The 24,532-nt window shown below is 38.2% G+C and overlaps 1 protein-coding gene across 1 annotated transcript in view; it reads left to right on the forward strand.

Annotated features, from left to right (window-relative positions):
* Window positions 1–1,224: 1,224 nt before the first annotated feature.
* LOC140817908 (ras-related protein RABC2a-like) overlaps window positions 1,225–24,532 on the forward strand; it is a 30,838-nt gene continuing 7,530 nt past the window's right edge. Inside the window, exons 1-3 of the mRNA XM_073177700.1 lie at window positions 1,225–1,371; window positions 1,457–1,697; window positions 1,859–1,924. Of these exons, the coding sequence (XP_073033801.1) occupies window positions 1,225–1,371; window positions 1,457–1,697; window positions 1,859–1,924 (454 nt within the window). The remainder of the gene's footprint in view (window positions 1,372–1,456; window positions 1,698–1,858; window positions 1,925–24,532) is intronic.

Genomic DNA, 24,532 nt, shown 5'->3' on the forward strand with positions numbered 1-24,532 from the left:
TATGTCTTTAAAATATAAATCATTGTATTTTTCAAGTATTTAACTTGTGAGACTTGATCATTTATATATATATATATATATATATATATATATATATATATATATATATAAATGTCATACGAATTTAATAACTATATATAACTAATTAACCATGTAAACACGGAAAATGCATGAATCCAACGGAATATTTAGTAATAGGAATGATAACAAGGTGTCAACCAGCTCGAATGGAACACAAATAATCTTACGAAATATTAAAGAAATATATACAGAAAAAAAGAGAACGTCGACTGATGAGTGGTGAGAAATAAGAGAAAACGATCGGATTGAAAAATTGAGTGTTAATGATACTAAGTTCCTAAATCTTAATAGGCTCATTATATATAAAAAGACTTATATTTAAAAATAATATGACCCATTATACATAAAAACTTTATATTTAACAAAAATATGGCCGGTTCGGTTTTTCGGTTTTTTTGGGGCTTAAAACCGAAAATCGAACCGAAAAACCGAACTTTATATATTTTAAAACCATAACCGGCCGAAAAACCGATAAAACCGAAACATTTAAACCGAATTATTCGGTTCGGTCGGTTTTTTCGGTTTTTCGGGTTTTATGCCCACCCCTAGTCTTTGTGACTAAAGCGGTGGTCGAATTAAGTATATCGACATAATGTATTTTAAACCGTTGAAGAACGTGTTAATAAAGTGGTCATTAAACACGTTAGTACTGAATTGATGATCTTTTAAGCTAAAGGCATGCAAATTTCAGATGTTAAAGGATCATATGGTAATTACTGATGGATTTGATTCCATAATAAATTTATGTTATATACATTTGGTTTTGATAATGAAACACATTCAGTTATGATATTTCTCATATTCAGTTATGTACATATTCAGTTATCTTGAGAAAAATATCAATACAGTTGGACCTCGAATAAACATTGGGTTTATTCATTAAGTTATACTGATTTGAGAGACATAATGCATTGTAATACATGGAAGATAATATTCGTTTTAAAATGACCTATCGCCATGATTCATGTATTTTGTTTTCTCCTATGGTAAATGAGATATATGTGTCAAGTGGGAGAATGTAAGAATTATGACACATATGAAAATTTAAAAGAGACGTAGCGTGAAGGAATTGGCGACGGCCAAAACATGCGTACACGTTTCTTCTTCTGAATATTCAGACTCTCACATAAACTCGTTGATGGTATGAGTTTGCCTATAAATACCGAAGGCATTGAGGTCCCTAGATACACAATCTCATACAGAATAATACACCATCTATTGGAGATTGGAGTGTTTAGAAGACTTCAACCGAAAGGAAATCAGAGAATTTCAAAGTTTCAATGGCCGGAGGTAACGCTCGATTTAACTTCCGCATTTTTGTTTATCATGTTTATATACGTGCAGAAACATGATTTTTAGAGAAAATCTCTAACAGATACTTCATCATTTAGACAAAACCACGCGGATTTCTAGCGTTTCAGGAGATCTTTTAGTTCAAGAAAACTCCTTTTTTTTTTTTTTTTGCTTGGATTTTGATTTACTTTCATTTGAAATTTACTGGAAATATTTTGTGTTCGTTGTTTACCTTGCTCTTTTCCGATGCACAGGTGTGGATTTTAAGATCAAGTTGCTTACGGTTGGGGGTAAAAGGCTGAAGCTTACGATATGGGATACATGTATCACTGTTACTTCAATTTGTTTCAGTTGAAGAAGACCGATGGAGTCATCCTCTTCGTTCTTCCTTTTTCTCTTCTCAAGCTAACTTGTAGGATGCCTTAGCATTATTATTTTTCTTTCTGGTTAACAATTAACGGTATCGTTTCAACGTCTCTTGCAGCTGGACAAGAGAGGTTCAGGACATTGACAAGCTCGTATTATAGAGGTGCTCATGGGATCATTCTTGGTAAGTCATTTACAATCCCAAAATCATTTATCTTGTCAGACTTACATGCTCCATTTCTTTTTCTTTTTTTAATATACACTATAGGATCAATTGTTATTGTTAGGGTTTATTATATAGTGCGGATGTCGAGCTTCAAGCTTTTCAAGTTTAAGCGATATTAGCACAGACTTAAGCGTGAAAAAGTATTTTTTATCTTTAATGTAATTGTAATTATCTCAAACCAAAAAATAGATAAAATAATACATAAATATGATAAATTTAAGTCTGATGTATTAATTCTCATATTTATAAAATCATAAAAATCTCAAAATTATAATTTTTATTTATTTTTGCAACTATATCACATTAAAAAATTCAAATATATAGATGCGATTAATTGTTTTTAAGAACAATTAATTAAACGTCTTAATTATGCTTAATTCGCTCAAACTACAATTTAATCACTTTTTTCCACTTTTCTCCGAAGCAGGGCATTTTTGTCGTGCTTCAAGCTTAAGTGGGCGTTTTGAGCTTTAAGCTTAAGTGGGCTTTTTAGAACACTGCATAAAACAATAAATTGTGTGTATCTTTATGGAGAGAATAAGATACACAGTTGTTGTTGAATATTTGACTCGATCTACAAGCAACTCTCTCGAACAAATCTCAAGAACAATATTTTTGTTCTTTTTGCGGTGGTCAGAATATTACTAGAATATTCTGATCACATGCACACTTTAAACTCTCGAAGATAATTGATGATACTCCAAGAATTATTAAAGAGAGAAAATTTAGAGGCCCGTATTTTGTATTTGTAAATTTGCGGAATTATTTAAATTTTTCTTTTTTAAATAAATAACATGCCTCATTCATAAAATAAACTGATAAAAAGATTTAATGTTTAATGTAACACCGGAAGCGAATATTGTTTTCAAACCACAACTTAAAAATAATTTGTCAAAGTAAAAACTGAGTTTGAACATAAATAGTAAATGATAAAAATGAGGTCCTCGGGTTCCTACTACTGCCGACCCAAGCTAGCTCACTGGTCCCCGCCTTCGGTCTCGACCTCATCAGTACCTACAATAATCAAGTCTAGTTAGTCTAAAGACTCAGCATGCATATATCGTGAATAACAAGTAAAATATATCATAAAATTTGGCGTAACGCAAAAATATTGTATCGTAAAGCGTAACGTGAAAATCGTGTCATGAGTAATTATAAATACGTGCATATCTGAAAATCATACGTAAAAGCTTTGCTCGATAGAGCTCTGTCATAACATATCATATCGTAATTTTAGGTAGAGATAATGTTCTATGCAAGTGGCCCATAACATAATATGAATCGTCTGATCACACTAAACCACAGTATACTGGGCGGTAGAGATCATCACAGCCCTTGGACTGGATATCCGTACCAATACATAATCGTAAACTGGTCGTAGGTCACCGGGTGAAGCAATCCCATAAGCGTAAGGTGGCCACAAGACATATCGTATATCTAAAAAATAAACATTTTATATTTTATGCACGTAATATAATTAAAATCCTGTTTTATTTTACTTGGATCATTCTCGGGCTCGCTGCGACCTAATTCTAACATGAGAAACATGCAAATAACTTAACTTGACCAACACTTAAAAATAGAACTAAAAACAAGACTATTACGCCCAACAAACTTAATATTCAACCATGGCTTCGTACCAACCCGAACCGACATTTAACCATAATTTAGCCATGATTAAAATACACCTAAAATACTGGAAAACATGATCCTAGGCTGTAGTACATGAAAAGATGTGAATGGTGGCCAAAATCGTGAAACGTTCTTTCGAGAGTCACTTTGGCACATTGCACAGTAAATTCTCGTACGACCTCTAAACTTAACTAAATCATGAACGGCCAAAAATATGACCTTCCTAACTCATTGAGATACTGTCCAATCCAAGGCCATACGCTAAAATCCAAACAAGAACTCAAACATGCCTCCTGAACCGAAGCTCAAGCTGCTGTCAAAAAAATGCAGCAGCAGCTGCTGTGCATCCTTTGCTTTGTTTACGAGGTTATCGGCCATTGGGGCTTGAACCACCGACCAGAGTCTCTTCCAAACATCCTAAAGTATGACTTGAACTATGGCTAAGGGCCCTAGGCCGACCACAATCCAAGCAAACACCCAAGGAAACCTGCGCTTCACCCGAGAATGCACACTGCACGCGTGGGGTGTTGCTTCACCTTGCTGTCATGTATCATTCAAGTGGCCATATGATCGACCATGGCTTGATCTAGACATCATGAGGTATTGTGTGAACCATGCTAAGAGCTAGAAGCCAACCAAGATCCACCAAACCACTCAAAATTCGAAACCCACCCACACAAAATCAGAAAAGAGAAAACTGAGGGACTTGTCTTGTTTGTTTAAACTTTCGATGGGATCAAGAACCAAGCCATGAAAGGCCATCTTGATCACGTCCTAGACATGCTAAGGAAGGGTTCGAACCATGGTTACAGGCCTTGGGCCAATCATGATCCAAACACTTACCTTAGACAATCAACAACTAAAAACCGAGGGTCAAAAACCGCAGCCATGCGATTCCTTACTGTCAAATGCTAGCTGGGATGTATGGCCTTAAGCCAATGAACAAACCACACCCTAACACATTCTAGATCATGCCTAGGTGCAGCCTTGAGCGCCTGGAACCGTGTCAAACCTTGAAACCACAAAAACAAGCCAAAACCGTGAAGACACAAGGGAGGGGCCGAAAATTCTATACCGATTTTTCTTTGAAAAGTTGCTGTCATTATCGGTTGTTCATGAATCAAGGACATATAATGGTTTCAAAATATATATAAGGACTTGATTGAAGAGAAAAGAAACGTATATACATGCTTGGAATTTGTTTTCGAAAGAAACAAACAATTACGACGAATGTGGTGCGGCGGAGACGGAGTTCTTTCTTACTTGTTTTCTCTCTTATTTTTCCTTGCTTCTCACGATTTTTCTCTGCTGATTTACTCTGAATTTTTGGAATGGGGTGGGAGGATGTCTAGGAAAATTAGGTAAAGGTTACCAATTAAATGGGGATTGAATGGCAAGATAAAAATCTTTCTATCCTAGAGTTTGAGAGATAAGGAAATGAGATGATATCAAGGGATTTGAGGGTTGATTTAGGAGGGGTGTGGCCGATTTTTGTCTATCAAAACAAGGGAGAATATTTCTTAGCTAATAACTTTTTTTGGTGATTAAAAAATAAGGGAGTTATCTAGCAAGAAAGGAAAAGGAAAGGAATAAAAGTGGAGAGTTGCCAAACAATATCAAATCTTTTAATGGGGTGGCCGAAATTTGCTTGATAAATGGGGGAAGAATATTGTTTAATTATGAATTTCAATTCCTTAAAGTTTTAAACACTAATTATGTATTTTAGTGAAATAATAAATTAATTTGGGATAGTAATTTTCTTGCATACATGGCTAAATCTTAAAATAAATTACTAATATGTTAAGTTATAATTTCTTAAATAAAATAGGTCTAGATTAATTTATTCCAATTGGTCACACATTTTAATTTAGGATTTTAAATAAATTATTGGAGATAAAAGACTTATTTACTATTTAACTCTAATTAATTAAATAAATCCTTAAACCTTCTTTTACCTTAAAATAAATTATTCCTTATCTTAAATTAAGTATAGGAATATTTTCTTATTATTAAAATTTATCTCAATACTCCGACTCCAGTCTGACCTTGCTTATTTATCTGAAAAGATAAAACTAAACATCTGCGATTTAAAATAATAATTATAACTTAACGATTTTAAAATGAATTAAACACTTCATGAATGCATAAAGATCACTTTTAAATTTAAATAATAGCAATTATGCATGACTTATACGTAATTGGTATAACGGGTTCTACAGAAAATATACTTGTATTTGTGTGTTGTTGTGTACCTGTATTCTGTATTGTATTCGGCCAACCGGAAGCTATCTATATTTATAGAATTTCCAGCCTGACCTAACCATAGTTATACTTAACCTCAAATTGTGGATGCACTTATTTGATATATCAAAACTCAAGATATCAAATAATATATTTTGATATTTTATTAGATAATTGTAATCGTTTAATTATGGTATATATAAGATATCAAATAGATAAAAGATCACTGATACCCCCATAAGATCCTGGGTCATAGATCACCTGATACATTAATAGGATGGCCCGAATCGAAATCAATGTGCATATCACTTTCCTCAGCAGCCGGGCATGAAGATGACCGGGACATTCTCTTCCCGGATAACCAAGATCCCGGGCTCTTATACAAGTGCCCGAGAACTTCCACCCGGGCTATCTCGAGAAGCGCACCACACTCGAGTGTATTGATATGGTCAATCTTAGCTGTCAAAACAACATGTCTTTGGCGTGTCGTATAAGTCATCAGAAAGTATGGGCGGCCGACTTGACATATTTAGTAGGTAGGCACTGAAAACAATGTAACTACTACATTTTTCTCTTATAAATAGCAGATATATTTCTCATTTAATGATTCTGAAATCTTTGAACTCTAAAGTACACATATATTCTCACATATATAGCTTGTGTTCTTTGTCTTCAACCTGCTGACTTAAGCATCGGAGTGGCCACGCCAGATACCCCTCCGGCGCCCATTCACGAGTTTCTTTCATTGTTTGCAGGTCACGGTCGAAACCATCTACTTTGATCATTTTCTTGAACAACATTATTGATTCGATCCAGTGGAGCACCAGACCCGGCTCATCCATTTCGCCATGATCGCATCATTGGCGCCGCCTGTGAGAAATTGAGACTAAGGCGTTGATATGGATCCAACTAGAAGAACAAACCAGGACACTTCCAGGGCTTCTGGAGATGGTGCGCATACTTCGGGATAAAGTGGTGTTCCTCCCACAGGACCTAACCTTATCACTGTGTCCCTGGAAGATCTGGCTCAGATTTTATTTGAGGCAGTGAAAAAAGCTATGGCTAGAAGACCCCTCTCATTACGTTACCCCTCCGAGGAGGGAGCAAGAGCAAGAGCAGGAGGTGCGAGAAGAGGATGGGGAGTCTAGTGTAGTGTCCAAATCCCCGACTGTGGCGGAAGAGCTATTGGAATTGAGGCAGAAGATGAAAGTATTGGAGGGACAGTTGGAGGGTCGTAGTCTTTCTTATCGTAGTCTTTCTCGGGCAGTTGTCAAAGGATTCTCATTTGCTGAAATTATTGTCCGGAAGCCTCTTCCCAGGAACTTCAAATATGCTGAAGTTAAAGATTACGATTGTAATGCGGACCCGGAGGAACACCTGTCCAGGTTCGAAAACCAAGAATTTTTTCGTTCATTAACCAAGAAGGTACTCGGGACTTTGAGAATTTGTTGTCCCGGGCAGAGAAGTACATTAACATGGAGGATGAACAGAAACAGAAGAGAGAAGCAGGGAGGAAAGAAAGGGGAGACCGGGTGGCTAAGCTCGAAGAGAGAGGGCCGAGGAAGAGTAGTCAGGGGAATTTTTCCCGTTATGTACCCCTGAAGATTATCCGGGACCGGGAGGTCCAGGAGTGTAGTAGGGATTTGCTGCCATCTCAGTAGTTTACTAGGTCGGAGAAGAATGGATTTTGTACTCTCCACGGGGTGTATTATCATAATACTGAAGATTGTAAAACCTTGAAGAGAGATTACGTCCCGCCCTCCGTCCAGGGACATAGTCAATCAAATAAAAGGCCGAGAGTGCCACCTTAGACGTCTCGGCAGCCAACACCCAGCGCCCGGGAGATTCAAGGAATGCCCCGAGAAGTGACCCCGGTAAGAGGAGAGAACAGGAGCCCGAGAGGAAGAAAGCCTCATGCCCCCACGGCAGGGTTAATAAAGATGATATCGGGAGGCTCCACTGATGGAGATTCCAATTGGGCAAGGAAGTCAAAAAGTGGACGAGATTGTATGGAGGTAGAAGGGATGAGGAGGAATGAAGCAGTAATCAGCTTTAGCCCTGGAGATTTAAAGGGAGTCAATCTTCCCCACAATGATGCCCTGATCATCCAAGCCAGGGTAGCCAATTATGACATTATGAGAGTTTTTGTGGACTCGGGCAGTTCTGTTAATGTCATATTCATTGAGTCCTTTGCACAGATGGTTTGCAGGGATATCAGCTGGAGACTGTGGAAACAACACTTTTTGGCTTTGCAGTCCATGCTGTTTATCCTGAAGGGGAAATCGTCCTACCCCTGACTTTGGGTACCGGAGAACTAAAGAAGACATTAATGACTACTTTCACTGTGGTGGATGCCCTGTCATCATATAATATCATTTTGGGGCGGCCGGACATGAACGAGCTGAGGTCAGTGGCATCTACTTACCACCAAAAGATCAAGTTTTCTGTGGGAAGTTGGGTAGGTGAGGTCCGAAGAGATCAACCTTCTTCCCAAAAATGTTATGTAGAGGCAGTCCGGGTGGATCAGAGTAAGGCCTGCAAGGGGGGGAAGAAGGCAAGACTTGATTAGAGGGGGGGGTAGTGGAGAAGAGGGAGGTACATTTTGTAGCTGAGGAGGAGCAGGAGATTGTAGAGATCAGACCAGGCCAGCAGATTCGGGTGGTTCAGATCTCAATTCATCCACCAGGGTCAGTTTAATCAGTTATTTAAAAACTCATATTCATGTTTTTGCCTTGTCCCAGTAGGAATTGACAGGGATCTCATCCCTGATATCGGAGCATCACTCAAATATCCTCCCGAGATCTCACCCGGTGAAGCAAAAGAAGAGGTATTTTGGTCCTTAGAAGGACAAAGTTATTGATGAACATGTGAGAAATCTGTTGAAGGCCGGCCACACTCGAGAAATTCAATTTCTTACTTGGCTCTCGAATGTGGTGTTGGTACCAAAGCCCACAGGGAAGTGAAGAATGTGTGTGGATTTTCGGGACCTCAATAAAGCTTGCCCCAAAGATCACTATCCCTTGCCCAGGATTGATCAATTGGTGGACTCTACCTCGGGCTATGATTTGCTGAGCTTCATGGATGCTTACCAGGGGTATCATCAAATTCCCTGGCTAGAGATGATCAAGATAAGACCAGTTTCATTACCTTGGGAGGTACATTTTGTTACGTTGTCATGCCTTTCGGGTTGAAGAATGGCAGGCCCACCTACCAGCGGCTTATGAACAGAGTCTTTGAGAAGCAATTGGGCAGGAATGTGGAGGTGTACGTGGATGATATTTTGGGGAAGTCTAAGAAAGTTGTTGAATTTATTTCTGATTTGAAGGAAAATTTTGCCACTTTGATGCATTATGGAATCAAGCTCAACCCGACCAAATGTATTTTTGGCATGAAGAGTGGCAAGGTTCTTGGGTTTATAGTGACAGACTGGGGAATTGAGGTAAATCAGGAGAAGGTGACGTCCGTAATATGCATGTCATCTCCCCGATCTGTCAAAGAGGTGCAGAAGCTGACCGGGAGGGTTGCTTCTCTTTTTCGGTTTATATCCCGATGAGCACACAGAAGTTATCCTTTTTTCTAGGTTATAAGGAAGGCCCAACAATTTGGATAGGATGATAAGTGTGAACAAGCCTTCCGGGATTTGAAAAGTCATCTTGCATAGCTTCTTGTACTGGTGAAGCCGGAGCCCGGGAGAAATTGTTTGTTTACTTGTCTACTACAGAGTATGCTGTCAGCTTAGTACTGATAAAGGAAGAACGGATGGAACCCATAGCCCGGAGTTCCTCGTCAGCCCCCAAGCGCAGTGTGCTACTCATTGAGGTGAACCAAGGAATTCCTGCAGTCTCTGGTTGAGGGGGTGAAGAGACTTGGGCTTTGCCTTTACCCTTGTTCTTTTTCAGAGCTCGGGAAGGGCCAGAGGACGAGGGTTTGGTTTGTTTAGGTTTGGGTTTTTTGGAGGAGGTGGTAATAAAGCGTTGTGGAGGAGGAGAATGTGGAGAATCGGAGCGCATCGCGGTGGACTCGTAGCTAGGTGAACCTCGCGCATTCGCTCCGGAGGTTGAAGAGGTGGAGCTAGACATTTTTGAAGAAAACAGAGAAAAACTTACGAGTGTGGTAGGAGAAAGGCGGTGACTGTGCGAATGGAATGGTGACGGTGGTGGAAGATCGCCTGAACCGGGAGAGCAATACGCCGCGAAGAGGAAGAATTTGAGAGAATTTGAAATTCAAATTTGCGAAAAGCGACATATGAAGGGGATGTTTGGTTTTATATAGGCAAAAAGGAATACGATCTCCACTATTGATCAAAAGGCAGATCGGACGGTCAGGATGCATCTAGGAAATTGTGCGGATATATGAAAGGACGCGCACGGATATCGAGGAGACATGCTCATTATTACCTCGGAATACGAAATGATTTTTCGGCGGTTTAAATGCTTAAGCATACGTCATCATGACATCAGTCCTACTACCCGAGAATACTAAGCGACAAAATATTCTAAAAGTCCGGGAGACTTAAGGCCCCGATATCTTATCTAAAGTCCGGGAGACTTAAGGCCCCTCCATCTTATCTAAAGTTTAGGAGGTATGGGGTCCCGGCACCTCGTCCCATCTATGAGATATTTGAAGCCCCGATGCTTTTATAATCTGAAATTAATTATATTCTTATTGGACAAACATGATTAATCCCGGATAACCAAGATCCCGGGCTCTTATACAAGTGCCCGAGAACTTCCACCCGCGATACCTCGAAAAGCGCACCACACTCGAGTGTATTGATATGGTCAATCTTATCTGTCAGAACAACATGTCTTTGGCATGTCGTATAAGTCATCAGAAACTATAGGCGGCCGACTTGACATATTTAGTAGGTGGGCACTGAAAACAATGTACCTACTACATTTTTCTCCTATAAATAGCAGGTATATTTCTCATTTAATGATTCTGAAATCTTTGAACTCTCAAGCACACATATATTCTCACATATATAGTTTGTGTTCTTTGTCTTCAGCCTCCTGACTTTAGCATCGGAGTGGCCACGCCGGATACCCCTCTAGCGCCCATTCACGAGTTCCTTTCATTGTTTGCAGGTCACGGTCGAAGCCATCTACTTTGCTCATTTTCTTGAACAGCATTATTGATTCGATCTGGTGGAGCACCCGGCTCGACTCATCCATTTCGCCAGGACCGCATCAGTCACAATATATATTCAATATCTCTCACTCATACAAATTTGAGTACTTAAATATATGTTCTAGCATCATATCTCATTCTTTCATACAAATTTGGTATATATAAGGTATCGTTTCATTGTGTGAGGGATCACACAATGACGAAGCATGGAACCATTCGTCATTCTCCTTGTCTGGTCGTTTTAGAAGACCACATGCAATATGTATGCATACTCTGATGGATCTTCGACTCAATTTTGGGCATTTCACGCTTTAAATATCATACGAACCTTAGTCCAATCTCTACTAAGAGCGCCTGGTCTGCGTGCTTCGAGACCCGCGTCTTCCAGTAGTTTGCATGTAACGTCCCAAAAATTTGAATGTCCACGTGAACCAGATGCATGTAAGTTATCAAATTTCTTATGTATTTTAATTAAATTGTTTTAATTACATGAATTTATTAACGTAGGCATGTTTAAAATGTAGTTTTCTACTAGAATGCATAAAATTGTGTTTTAAAGGTTATTCGAGACGCAATCGAGTAACAAAGACAGAGGACCGTAAAGGGAAAATATTTTTGTTAAAGGAATTTTTTTAATTATTTAATATATGATATATTTTAATGGTATTTTCGAAAATTATGACTTTTGAGATGTTTTTTACGCACTGAGTCGTATTTCAAACCCGTATTCGATTTTTGACAAAAATAGGAACTTTTTGGAGGCTCGGTTAAAATTTTCGAAAAGTATCCTAAAAAAAATATTTTAGCTACTATCTAATGGGCCTAAGCTTGTACTATGTATTTTATATCAAATAATCAAGCTTCCAAACTCTTTCATTCCATTCAAACATGCGCCCATCACCCTAGGAATACTAGGAATCTTCCATCAGCTCATAAACACACGCACCACACGTTTTCAAGAGGAATTCACACAAGGTTTTAAAAAAATTCATCAAGCTTCTTCCCCCATCTCTCCGCCAATGTCCCTCGCATCACAAGTCGTTTTTCGTGCGTAATAAACCCAAAGGCACGCCTTAATCTTTCTTCACTAATATTTTGCACCATATTATGCATTTTGATACATGATTGCATGATAAACTTGATACACTTATTTTATTTTCGTTTTTATGGCATAAACATGATAAAACTAGAATTTTCATCTTTTAAAACTCTTGCTTATGATGCACAAAGGGGCTGCCATGGTAAGGTTACTAGAAGGGATGTTTATTCACATGTTTAAGGGTCCTTAGGTGCATGTTTAAAGGTTGGACAAGATAAGGTACCTTGATGAACGAAAATTGGGTTTCTATGGGCTAAGGTTTGCGTTTTTCATCCTAGGCGAGGGAGACTGCTAGCTGCTGCTTGGGACGTGTTCAATGGTCCTAAGGGAGTCTATTCATGGTCCTAGAGGGGCTGTGTAAGGGATGGAATGGGAGGACATAGGCTGCACGTGCGTTTGGGTCGCTTAAGGCATGAAGGGCTGCGGGTTTAGGGTTGTGCTTGCATGGGCTGTAGCGCTGTTCTAGAAAGGGTCTAAGGGACTCGGTCAAGATCCTAGGAGGATTAGCATGGTCTGGTTGGGTCGGCTAAGCGCTAGGAACGAAGGGGGGGCACATGGATTATAAGGCTAGGGTATGGTCGATTATGGGCATAAATTTCCAGCAAGGTTCTAGGCTTGATCAAAGGTCTTAATGGGCTTGATGTGGGTTGTACATGGTATGGTTAGGTTTTAATTAGCTTTGGTTCAAGTTTGGTTAAATTGCGAGTCAATACGAGTTAAAACCGAGATGTACGTTTAAGTTTAAAAACGAATTGAGAAATTAGCCGAGGAGCTTAAGTTTAAGAAATATTTATAGGTGTATTTTAAGGTGTTATGTTAAGTTTGGATGGATGTGGAACGTCATTTTAAGGTCTAGGGATAAATTGAGAAAATTAGGGTTTCAGGGGCAAAACGGTCATTTTACACCTGAAAAATGTTAGACGTCCTGGCAGTGCCCTGAATGCTATAATAAATTTTAAAACGTTTATGGAATTTTACGATATAACGTTAATTCTAAAAGAAGTGTTGTATGCTTGGGTTAAAAGAAAAATGATTTATGTATATACATGAATTTTATAAGTGATTGAAATATGAAAGGTTGAAGAAGGTGAATTGATTGTGACTAATACGATGATACGATGATATGTAAGGTCAAGGATCAGTTGATGGGTGAGATTTATCGCTGATGTCCTGTAGTCCAGTAACATGATAATATGTAGATGGATCCATCGTCCTACAGCTAATACGAAAGTCGCAATTGAGGATCCGAATTCAATAAAAAAGGGAAACATATACTTATATGATGAAAGGAAAGAAAAGTATATGATGAAAGGAAAAAGTTTAAGTTTATGCATGTTCATGAGAACCTATTTTCTTCAAAGTATTTTCACCATTGAATGTAAATGCATATGTATTACTTGCTATTACGATTAAGGGTTACTGATTCAATAGACTCACTAGGTGTGATCAATGAAGGTGAGCGTGATGTTGATATTGAGGGAGGACTTGATGGTTAAATTAGCTGGAATGAAGGTACACACAACCCAAGGACCGTCGCTAGTTTTCTACGAAAAAAAATTAAGTTTGTGATTTAAGCTACTTTAAGGATTTTATGACGTTTAGTAATTTTATGCTTTTTAGGGATTTTGAAATATTATGATGTTTATTCTTTTATTTTTTTAAAATTGTTAATTTAGGTTTGGTTGACGTTTACGATTTTATGTTTTGAATTGCTTTTTTTTGGATTTCAAATAATTAGATAGTGAGTTTATATATATATATATATATATATATATATATATACATATGTATATATATATATATATAAAGGAAAAAAGTCTAGTACATTTTGAAGAAAAAAGAGTAGTGGATGTTTCATTGCTCATCTGTCTTTAAACTTTGGACATGTTTCATAATCGATCATGACAGATCTCATTGTAGCCAAAATTCCAGGGCGACTATAATCATTAAAACCTCCCAGGTTGTTCTTAACGCTGAGGGATCCTTTGCATCAACATAGGTTGTAACGTCTACCGTTTTAAAAGTGCAGAAATATTTTTTCAAATAAAGCACTCATTTTGAAATCAATATTTAAATAAATCACATGCATGCAATCCTACTTAAAAGCATCATTTAAAAATTATCATAAACAATTACCGCTAACAATATAGCGGAGTAAAATCCTAACATCAGCAGTAAAATAAACAGCGTATAAAATATTCATCCTCTCAAAAAGATAAAATCATAAATGTGTGGAAAATCATAAGGTCATCGGGTCGTGTCGCCCACCAGGTCTGCTGACTCAGAGTCCAGCACCTTCAGTCTCCTCGACACCGAACTCATCTGCATCACACACACCTAGTGAGTCTAAAGACTCAACACACCTGTACCATAAATAACAAATACCTATATATAGAACACATCAGTGAAAAATATCATAATTAACATGTCTTTCATGAACTTTAGAAGCTTAATGCAAACTTGTCATATGCAATTGTGGCGTGTCAAAACAGCTCATCGTTAATCATCATTCATCATTTATCATTCATAGGTGAATTCAGTTCATTAGAGGTGACTATCGTACATCATCATTTACGATGGATCCATCATGCATAGAACCGCGGTACCCGGCGACTGTCGGACATCAGTGACAGGATTACCCATCCACTATGCATAGGCCTCATCATCAGCATTTACATATATATCTTAAACATTTACATATACTTCGATAGCCACAACTAATTCTCATCATTTAAAACATCATCATTTACATCACTTATAAAAATCATGCACAAATGCAATTTTCTTTAAATTCAAGCATGCAACGTATATTTTCATAAAATCTTAAAAATTGTGAATCATGATGTATAAACATTTAAAATATCATAAATGTGTGCTCAGGGCACTGGTATGACCAAATCTTACCCCGTGTGCAAAATGACCATTTTGTCTCTGGAACCTAAAAATTATCGTTTCACCTCTGGACCTCTAAAATTGTCATGAAGCTTACAAAACTCCTTAAAATGTCCCAAAACATTTTTAAAATCATTCCTAGACGTAAACTCAAGTCAAATTCAGAACTTAACCGATTCGTTTTAAAACTTGGACTGAGGTCTCGGTTTTAACCCGAATCGACTCGAAACTTAACCAAATTTTCCCCAACTTCTTACCACACCTCATAAACACTTAAATGGCTCTAAAAATGTCCAAACCCAACTCCTAAGCCCTTCGGTCACCCCTTGAAAGTTGCTGGAAAATTCCAAAAATTTCCTCTCAAACCCTATGCGTGCCCCTTTCCATTTTTTCCTTCCCTAACATGGACCAGTGGTGTTTCGAACTTCCCTAGACACTCCAAGGACTCCTATGAACCCAAAGAAGTCACGGAGGCTCACCCATGCCAGCCACAGCCCCCACCCCGAACGCTACACTCACAAACGCTCCACTCGAGTCTCGCTCCTTCCCTCCCGATCGCCAGCGCTTGAGGTTGGTTCCAATGCACCTTGAGCACATCCAAGCCTTGTCTCAGACCCACTAGGATCTGTTCTAAGGCTCGGATAGGTCCTCATGTTGCTAGCTAACCCCTGCGCGCCGAAGACCCCCAAGAACCGAGCCATCTCCTTGAAGCAACCTCTCGGTTGTGCATCCTGCAACCACAAGTCACCATTCTAAATCCTAAAACACCATCCATGCACCCTGCTTGGTCCCTGAACACCCAAGATCGCAGCCCCCTTAAAAGACAGTACATAAAACGTGAGTTTACAATTAAGAACGCATGACATGAGAAAAAAACGAATGAAACTTCATGCTGCACACTAGATCGGACGAATTATCATGCAAAAACACATTCAACATTATATAAGACATTTATGATGCGAAAAAAATAGATACAATGCGTGCCTTCGATGATTGATTCACAAAACAAGAAGAGGGAGCACCGGATGGATTTCTTTTGCAAGGAATGGAGATGGCCGATGATTTTCTTGAGTTTTATGCAGTGAAACTGAGGAGAAAAAACCGAGGGAGAGGGGAGGTGTCGGCTAGTACCATGCTAATTAGGTTTAGGTCAAATTATATACTAATAAAATGGTTAACAAATAAATTAACGGGCCCTAATTTGTTAATTAAAGGATTAAGAATATATTTAAGCCCAATAAGCTTAAAAGTAGGCCCATTAAATCCAAATTCACTCTCGAAAAAATATTTCATGTTAGAAAGTATTTTGAAAATATTAGCCGAACCTTCAAAAATTCTCCCGAATCGATAAAATTTACGTACCATTAAAAATAAAAACATACGGATAAAAATACCCAATAAAATCCTATTTTTGAAAAATACCCTTTAAAACACCTTATATTAATTAATAAAAATTAATCATGTATTTTAATAATTTTCCTGAAAATTCTCTGGTATCCAATCCTCGTTCGAGCGTGAAATGCATCTAGAAACCCTAATGCATTAACTTTTAAAATTTAATGAAATAAACCTATCGTGCATGAATTTATTCGTAACATGCATAAAAATACTTAAACACATGATTTAAAATAAAATCCTAGATTGCATGCATTCATGTTACGTGATTTAAATTCATGGACCTTACATAAGTTATGCGCACTTGATCTCAAATTCTCATCCAGTCGCTATTACAGTGCCAGGGCGATTGCTTGTGTGATAGCCAATCCAAGTCTTGTTACATTCATATGTGAACACAATACTTAAATAATAGCTAGAATTTTTCAGGAAATAAAATTTGTACACCAAGTGATAGCAGTGCCTCCTAGCAGAAATACATATCCCGAAGTAGATTTGTACTCATCTTTATCTATTGCACCATCGGCATCGCCATATCTAGACCAGTTTCAGACTACCTGGGTAGCATAATGTGAGGTCAGTTTTCCCTTTTAGATATCCAAGTATGCACTCCACAACCATCCAGTGACCGGGACCAGGGTTACTTTGATATCTGCTCACCATTCCTTCAACAAATAATAGGTCTAGTCGAGTACACATTATAGCATACATCAGACTTCCTACCGCACTTGCATATATTGTACTTTAGACATGCGTTCTTTTCTTCATTTTTCTTAGGGCATAATTCTTTGTTAAGAAAGTGGTTTTTGTCTATGGGAGGGTCAACATGTTTAGCATTTTCCATACAGAAGCGTTCTATTACTCTCTTGATGCATACTCAATGATCACTTAGAACAACCTTGGCGTATAACTACAATTATACTCAGCTTCTCCCATGTACTTCATCTCAAATGTTGAGGACAACCATTCTTTAGTGGTGAGAATCATCTCCATGTCATTTCCTGCCAATAATATGTCGTCCACGTATTGTGAGATTATTAGAAAACTCTTACCACTTTTCTTGACATTCACACAATGGTCCTTTCAATCATCTTGAAGCCTATTGAGGTGCTAGATCGATGAAAATGATTATACCATTGTCTAGATGATTGTTTCAGGCCATAGATGGAACGCTTTAAGCGACGTACTTTGTGCTCTTCTCCCTTATCCTGTAATCCTATGTGTTGTTCCATATAAATTTCTTCTTCTAATTTTGCATTCTTTACGTACATCCGAAATAATTCCATATCTAGTTGGGCGACTATGGCCAAAATGAGGCCGATTGAGGCAAATATCACTACTTTCGAGAATTTCTCTTCATAATATATACTTTCATGTTGGGTATACTACTTCGCCACAAGTCGAGCTTTGAATTTTTCAATTGATCTATCAGCTTTACGCTTGACCTTTAGAACTCACTTGTTCCTAATGGTCTTACGTCTTGGCAGTAGATGAACTAGCTCCCTGACATGGTTCTTAGACATTGAGCTAATTTCATCATTCATAGCATCTATCCACTCTTTTGAATTTGGTGAAGTAGTTTTCTCTTCATAATTGTTTGACTAGTTCACCTCTGCTTTTTTGAATTTTTAAATTTTGAAAGCCCCCTTTAGTTGGAATCCTACCACTGAATTTTGGGGCATTGTCACTATCTCTGTCGATTTCTGAATGAGGTAGTAAATCCTCATTATCCCTAGAGATCGAGGCACCACTTTGGAGTTCCATAAGATCAAAAAAATCAGTGTTCCCCTTGACTTCACCTATTGTGGGAAAATCCTCCATAAGGAATTTCACATCTCAGGATTCAATATCAGTCATTCCTCCGTCAGGATGTTCAAAATACATAACTGAAACGTCCACTAATTTTAAGCTTTAAAATCCTACTAATTTTTTTTTTATAACATAGAATTCGAAAATTTATATTTAAAATAACTTAACATTTCCGTCATCAAAAATAATTTAACATTTAAAAGTTTAAAGTGAACAAAATCCCTAACTCGTCAATTAACAAAAATCCTACATCAACCATTAATATGCTCAACAATAACTTCAAAATAAAGCATGAAAATCTCTAATTATCAAGCTTTAAAACTTTAACTATCAAGCTAATGCAGAAAATAATGTTCCTCGGAAATGTACTGCCGGACTCGATTCACTCAAGCGTTAGCGCCTCCCTCAATCTCATCCTCATCTGTAACATTCAAACCTAGTGAGTCTAATGACTCAGCACGTTCTAAAAATGAATAACAAATAATACATATACAAGCACATACATTAAAATCATACTTTTATTCAAAATAACATAGCATGAATTTGTAACATAATTTAATCATAACTCGTCAAATCATAAAGCTTTACATCATTTATCGTTTTGGGTGAAGTTTAATCCTTGAAAGTGACTAGCTATATCCTCTGATCGAATGATCAGTCTTAGCTCACCATTGCGCATGGGGACGGGCACTAGGCACTGACGTAAAATGAAAATATGATCGTTGGGCTCCCTTTGGGGCCTTCTCCCATAAACGGGCTCTCTCTGAGGCTTTCTCCCTCACGATATTCCCGTAAATAATATATCATATCCTTTTTGTTACAGTCAATTCACATCCTTCAAAATATTTTTCTTTTTCTTTTTATTTATAAAATATTGTATCCTTTCCACATTCGACAAATAACATTATAACAGTAAAAATTACACAGCTTTATCACAAATCATAAAATCTCATATTGTGGGGACCCGGACGCCAATCATCTTCTTAATCGTCATTGGGACTAATTTAATCAATTAGAATAAACAGGGTCTAAATTTTTTTTAAAAGTACATTATCAAAGACAGAACGTAATGACATACATCTTATTATACATAACAGTATTAAAAGTACAAGTCTTGCACTATATACAATCAGTCTCAACTAAGGTTTAACAACTATATAACAAGTGTTTAAACCCTATATCTAGTCCAAGTCCGTAGTCTCCACTCTAATCTCAATCTTTCTTCACCTCTGTGACCCTGAACCTGTCCCACTTGTTGCCATGCACACATACAAACACGACAACAGCCGGATAACTCCGGTGAGAATAAAATCCCAGTATAAACAATGTATCAATGCAATCATATAAAACATATAAAAGAGCATAATAAACATCAAAACCTGTATCTAATCTGACCACATGAATGAATACAATTCTGTACCTCAATCAAGGACTCATTTCTAATCTAGGGATCCCGATCTAATTTAGACTTTGGCATGTTGTATCGAATGTCTACAATAGAAGTCGATCTACCTCTAAGCTCATCGATACACCGTAAGTCTAGGGTCTTAGCAGTTTTGTCAAAGACCTGGCGGTTCTGCCCTAGCTAGGCTGATCTGCCCTAGACTCGAATTCTTGTTATGCTATAATTCAATAGACTAAACATATCAATCTGATAATTTGCAAATATCAATGCAATGAAATAAAGTATGAGATTTAGGGAAACTCAAGTCAAACCTAACTTGAGTTGTGCAATCCCGAATCAACATTTATTTATACCTTTCGTTTTGTCGCTCTGATACAATCGAAGACTCAAACTCAAAGTCTGTCAATGTTCAATCTGGCAATGACAATATCAATATACTATATCAATATTCTATTCAAATCAAGACATCTCTGTCTTATCAAATTCTGATGGTACAATAGTACAATCTTGCGATACCAGTAATACCATATCAGTATATACCAATTTTAATAACTTATAATCAACCACCGTACAAATCTGACATCAATCTTAATCAATTCCATTCTGAAAATCATAACAATATTCTGAAAATCATAACAATTTCATATGATATCTGTTTCTTAATCTAACTTCGATTCTATGATGTTTAACATGTCAAGAACATCATATATGAATCCCATTCAATTATGACAATATCATAATTTCAAGACATATCACAACTTAACAATACTTACGTCCAATTGAAGCCTGCGTTGCTAGGAACACAGTACTGAAGTCGGATTCAAAATCGGACGGACGGATTTCTCACAAAAGACGTAAGGATTTTCTGGAGAATTTCTCTGAATCTTTCTACGTTTTCTCCTTGTTTATTCTGAAGGAAACGATTTATATATATCTCATTGCATGTAAACGAAATGCGGCTTCTTTTCACAATTCTTACGCGGCGCTCGGGTGGTGCTAAACTACCGCTCGGGCGCGGCATGTTCTGTCCAAAGTCTTTCGGATTACACATTGGCGCTCGGGTGGTCAAAACCTTCCACCCGGGCGCCACCTCTTCTGCCCGCAACATATATTTGATGAACACTGGCGCTCGGGCGGTCAAAAACTACCGCTCGGGCGCCAGGCTCTCTGTCCACAAGTTGTGTAATTCATATGCTTGGCCCAATTTAGTCTCGTAATGGCCCGTCTATAATCACATTAGTTCAAATTCAATAATCTTCGCTTAACATGATATGAAATCTAGGGCATTACATTTCTCCCCCTCTAAGATACGATTTTGTCCCCGAAATCTCAGGCAATCTATCATATCAACAAGGATTATATACAGATATTGTATATAAAAAAAATTTACATTATCGAAACAACTCTGGGAATTCTTGTCTCATATCTGATTCAGTTTTCCAGGTGGCTTCTTCAATGCCATGACGAGTCCATTGAACTTTCACAAGTGGAATGGTCTTCGTTCTGAGCTGTTTTTCTTTTCGATCGATAATCTGAATCGGTTTTTCAACATAGCTTAACGTCTCATCCAGTTCGGCCTCGTCTGGCTGAATAGCATGTGAAGCATCAGGAAGGTATTTCCTTAATAACGATACATGAAAGACATCATGTATCCTGGATAATGAAGGCGGTAAAGCGAGTCGATAGGCACGATCTCCAATCTTCTCGAGAATCTCAGAAGGCCCAATGTATCATGGAGACAGTTTCCCTTTCTTGCCAACTCTGACAACTTCTCTGAAAGGTGAAATCTTTAAAAATACTCGGTCTCCTGCCTCAAATACCAACGGTCTGCGTCGGACATTGTCATATTTGGCCTGTTTGTCTTGCGCTGCCTTCATTTTCTTTCGAATCAACTTCACTTTTTCTGTCATATCTCTGATCATGTCAGGTCCAATCTCAGGCACTTCAGAGATATCATCACAATAGAGACGGGATCGACACTTCTTTCCGTACAACGCTTCAAATGGTGCCATCTCAATACTCATCTGATAGCTGTTGTTGTACGAAAATTCACAAAGCGGCAATGCATCTTGCCAATTAGTGCTAAAATCAAGCACTACTGCTCTTAGCATATCCTCCAATGTCTGGATAGTCCGCTCTGACTGTACGTTGGTCTGTGGATGATATGCGGTACTCAGATGTAACTTCGTGCCGAGAGCTTGCTGCAAACTCTGCCAGAAATGCGAAGTAAATCGAGGATCACGGTCTGATACAATTGACTTCGGCACTCCGTGCAATCTGACCACTTCTCTGACATAGATTTCTGCCATCTGGTCAAATCTGTACGTCATCTTGTACGGAATAAAACATGCGGATTTGGTCAATCTGTCAATCACGACCCAAATCGCATCACAACCTCGGGAGGAACGCGGCAATTGTGTTACAAAATCCATGGCAGGAATGGACAAACTCTGTAATAATCCTCCTGGTTTCTTTCTTTCTGCTTTCACCTGCTGGCAATTCAGACATTTGGAAACAAATTCGGCAATGTCAGTCTTCATTTGTTTCCACCAGAACTGTCTTTTCAAATCATTATACATCTTTCTGCCACCAGGATGAATACTGAATCGACTGTTGTGCGCTTCTGATAATATCCGTCTTCTCAAATCTGAAACATTCGGCACAACCAGACGATTATTCACATACAAGACGTTATCACGTACCTGATACTCCGATCGATGCCCTGTCCTGACCATTGACACTGATTTTTGTACATTCTGATCAACTTTCTGAGCCTGTTTAATCCTCAAAATCAGCTCTGGTTCTACTTGCACTGTATAAAGTCTCAACGGTCTATAATCTGTTTCAAATGCTAATCCAGACAAACAGCAGTTTTCTATCAAATTTGAAACACCGATCGTCGACAAGGATAAAGAACATACCTTTTGACTTAGTGCATCAGCTGCTGCATTAGACTTTCCTGGATGGTATTTGATTTCACAATCAAAGTCTTTAAGCAAATCAAGCCATCTTCGTTGCCTCATATTCAATTCAGATTGTGAAAACAGATATTTTAAACTCTTATGATCAGAATATATATCAAACTTTTCACCATAAAGATAGTGTCGCCATATATTTAATGCAAAGACGATGGCTGCCAATTCAAGGTCATGAATTGGATAACGGGTCTCATGTGGTTTAAGCTGTCTTGAGGCATAAGCAATAACATGCCCTCGCTGCATCATCACACATCCCAACCCTCTGTGAGAAGCGTCGCAATAAACCACAAAATCACCAGTACCGGATGGGATAGTCAACACCGGGGCACTGGTCAACCTCTTCTTCAACTCCAGAAAACTGGTCTCTCATTCTTCAGACCAAACAAATGGAGCATTCTTCTGAGTCAGCTACGTAATTGGTTTAGCAATACTTGAGAAATCTTTAATAAAACGACTGTAATATCCCGCTAAACCCATGAAACTGCAAATTCGGGCACGGACGTCGGTCTTGGCCAAGAATCACGGCTTCCACTTTACTGGGATCCACTGATATCCCGTCTCCGGATATAATATGACCCAGAAATACTACATGTCTTAACCAAAACTCACATTTCGACAGTTTAGCATATAATTTCTCAGCCCTTAAAATTCGCAACACAGTTCTTAAATGCTCAGCAGGCTCACTCATATTCTTTGAATAAATCAAAATATCATCGATGAAAATAATCACAAAATCATCGAGATATTTCTGGAAGACATGGTTCATTAATCCCATAAATACAGCTGGAGCATTTGTCAGACCAAACGGCATGACAATAAATTCATAGTGTCCATACCTTGTTCTGAATGTTGTCTTTGAAATATCAGAATCTCTGACTCTCAGCTGATGATATCCCGATCTCAAATCAATTTTGGAATATATCGAAGAACCCTGCAACTGGTGAAACAAATCATCAATACGAGGCAAAGGATATTTATTCTTTATTGTTGCCTTGTTCATGTAAGGCTCGAGAATTATAAACTGGCATTGATGTTAGACTTGTAAAGGTATGAATGCATGACATTTAAAGCAGAATTGTGAAGCTAGGCCGAAGCCACACCGCACCCGCGGTACAGGAAGGACCGCACCCGCGGTGCATTGACAGAAAATTGATGAATTTGTGCGAAGCAAGACCGCACCCGCGGTGCTAGCAAGACCGCACCCGCGGTGGTGCGACCGCACCCGTGGTCCTGCAATGACCGCACCCGCGGTCTGAGAATTTTGGAAAATGGACGGGCTGCCGAAAGCATAGCGCACCCGCGGTCGTGCGTGTCATTTGAAAAATAATAACACTTGTGCTTGAGCATGCAATATAGATATGTGTCTTCTTCCTCTTTCATTTCAGAACCTGAGAGCCGAGGGAATGCTTGGGAGAAAGCTTCATGTCTTTTTGATTTCCAATTTGTGCTTTTGAATGATTTTGTGTTCCGATTTTAATTCCGAGTGTAGATTTGTGATCCTTGCAACAAGAGCTAGCAAAGGATGTAAGTTTCTTCTATTTTCAACATGTTTCAGATTTTAGATGTTAGGGAAATTATGATTTGATTTGTGAAAGGTGTTGTTGATATGTTGCACACTATAGAAATGCGATCGGAACGATTTTCGGATACCATATGATGCTATTTCGAATTTTCAGCATGTATTATTGAAGAGTATATAGATTTTCAGAGTTTGAGAAGATTATGTCATTGATATGATGATGTTGATGAGATTATGGTATTGATATGTGAGTTGTGAATTGGCCAGTATCGAAGAATTACGTCGTTATGCCGTCAATTTGTACCAAGAGTTATGATTGATTGGATTATGTGTTGCTTGAGTTAGAGAATGATATTGTACCTCTCTATACTGCCATTTCAGATTTGTATTGACTACTTGGTATTCGAGATTTCGATTACGACACCGACTATTCGGCAAGAAAGGTATAATTCATGTGGTCTCGGGA

Source organism: Primulina eburnea, chromosome 17 (assembly GCF_022965805.1).
Source record: "Primulina eburnea isolate SZY01 chromosome 17, ASM2296580v1, whole genome shotgun sequence".
NCBI classification, from domain to species: domain Eukaryota; kingdom Viridiplantae; phylum Streptophyta; class Magnoliopsida; order Lamiales; family Gesneriaceae; genus Primulina; species Primulina eburnea.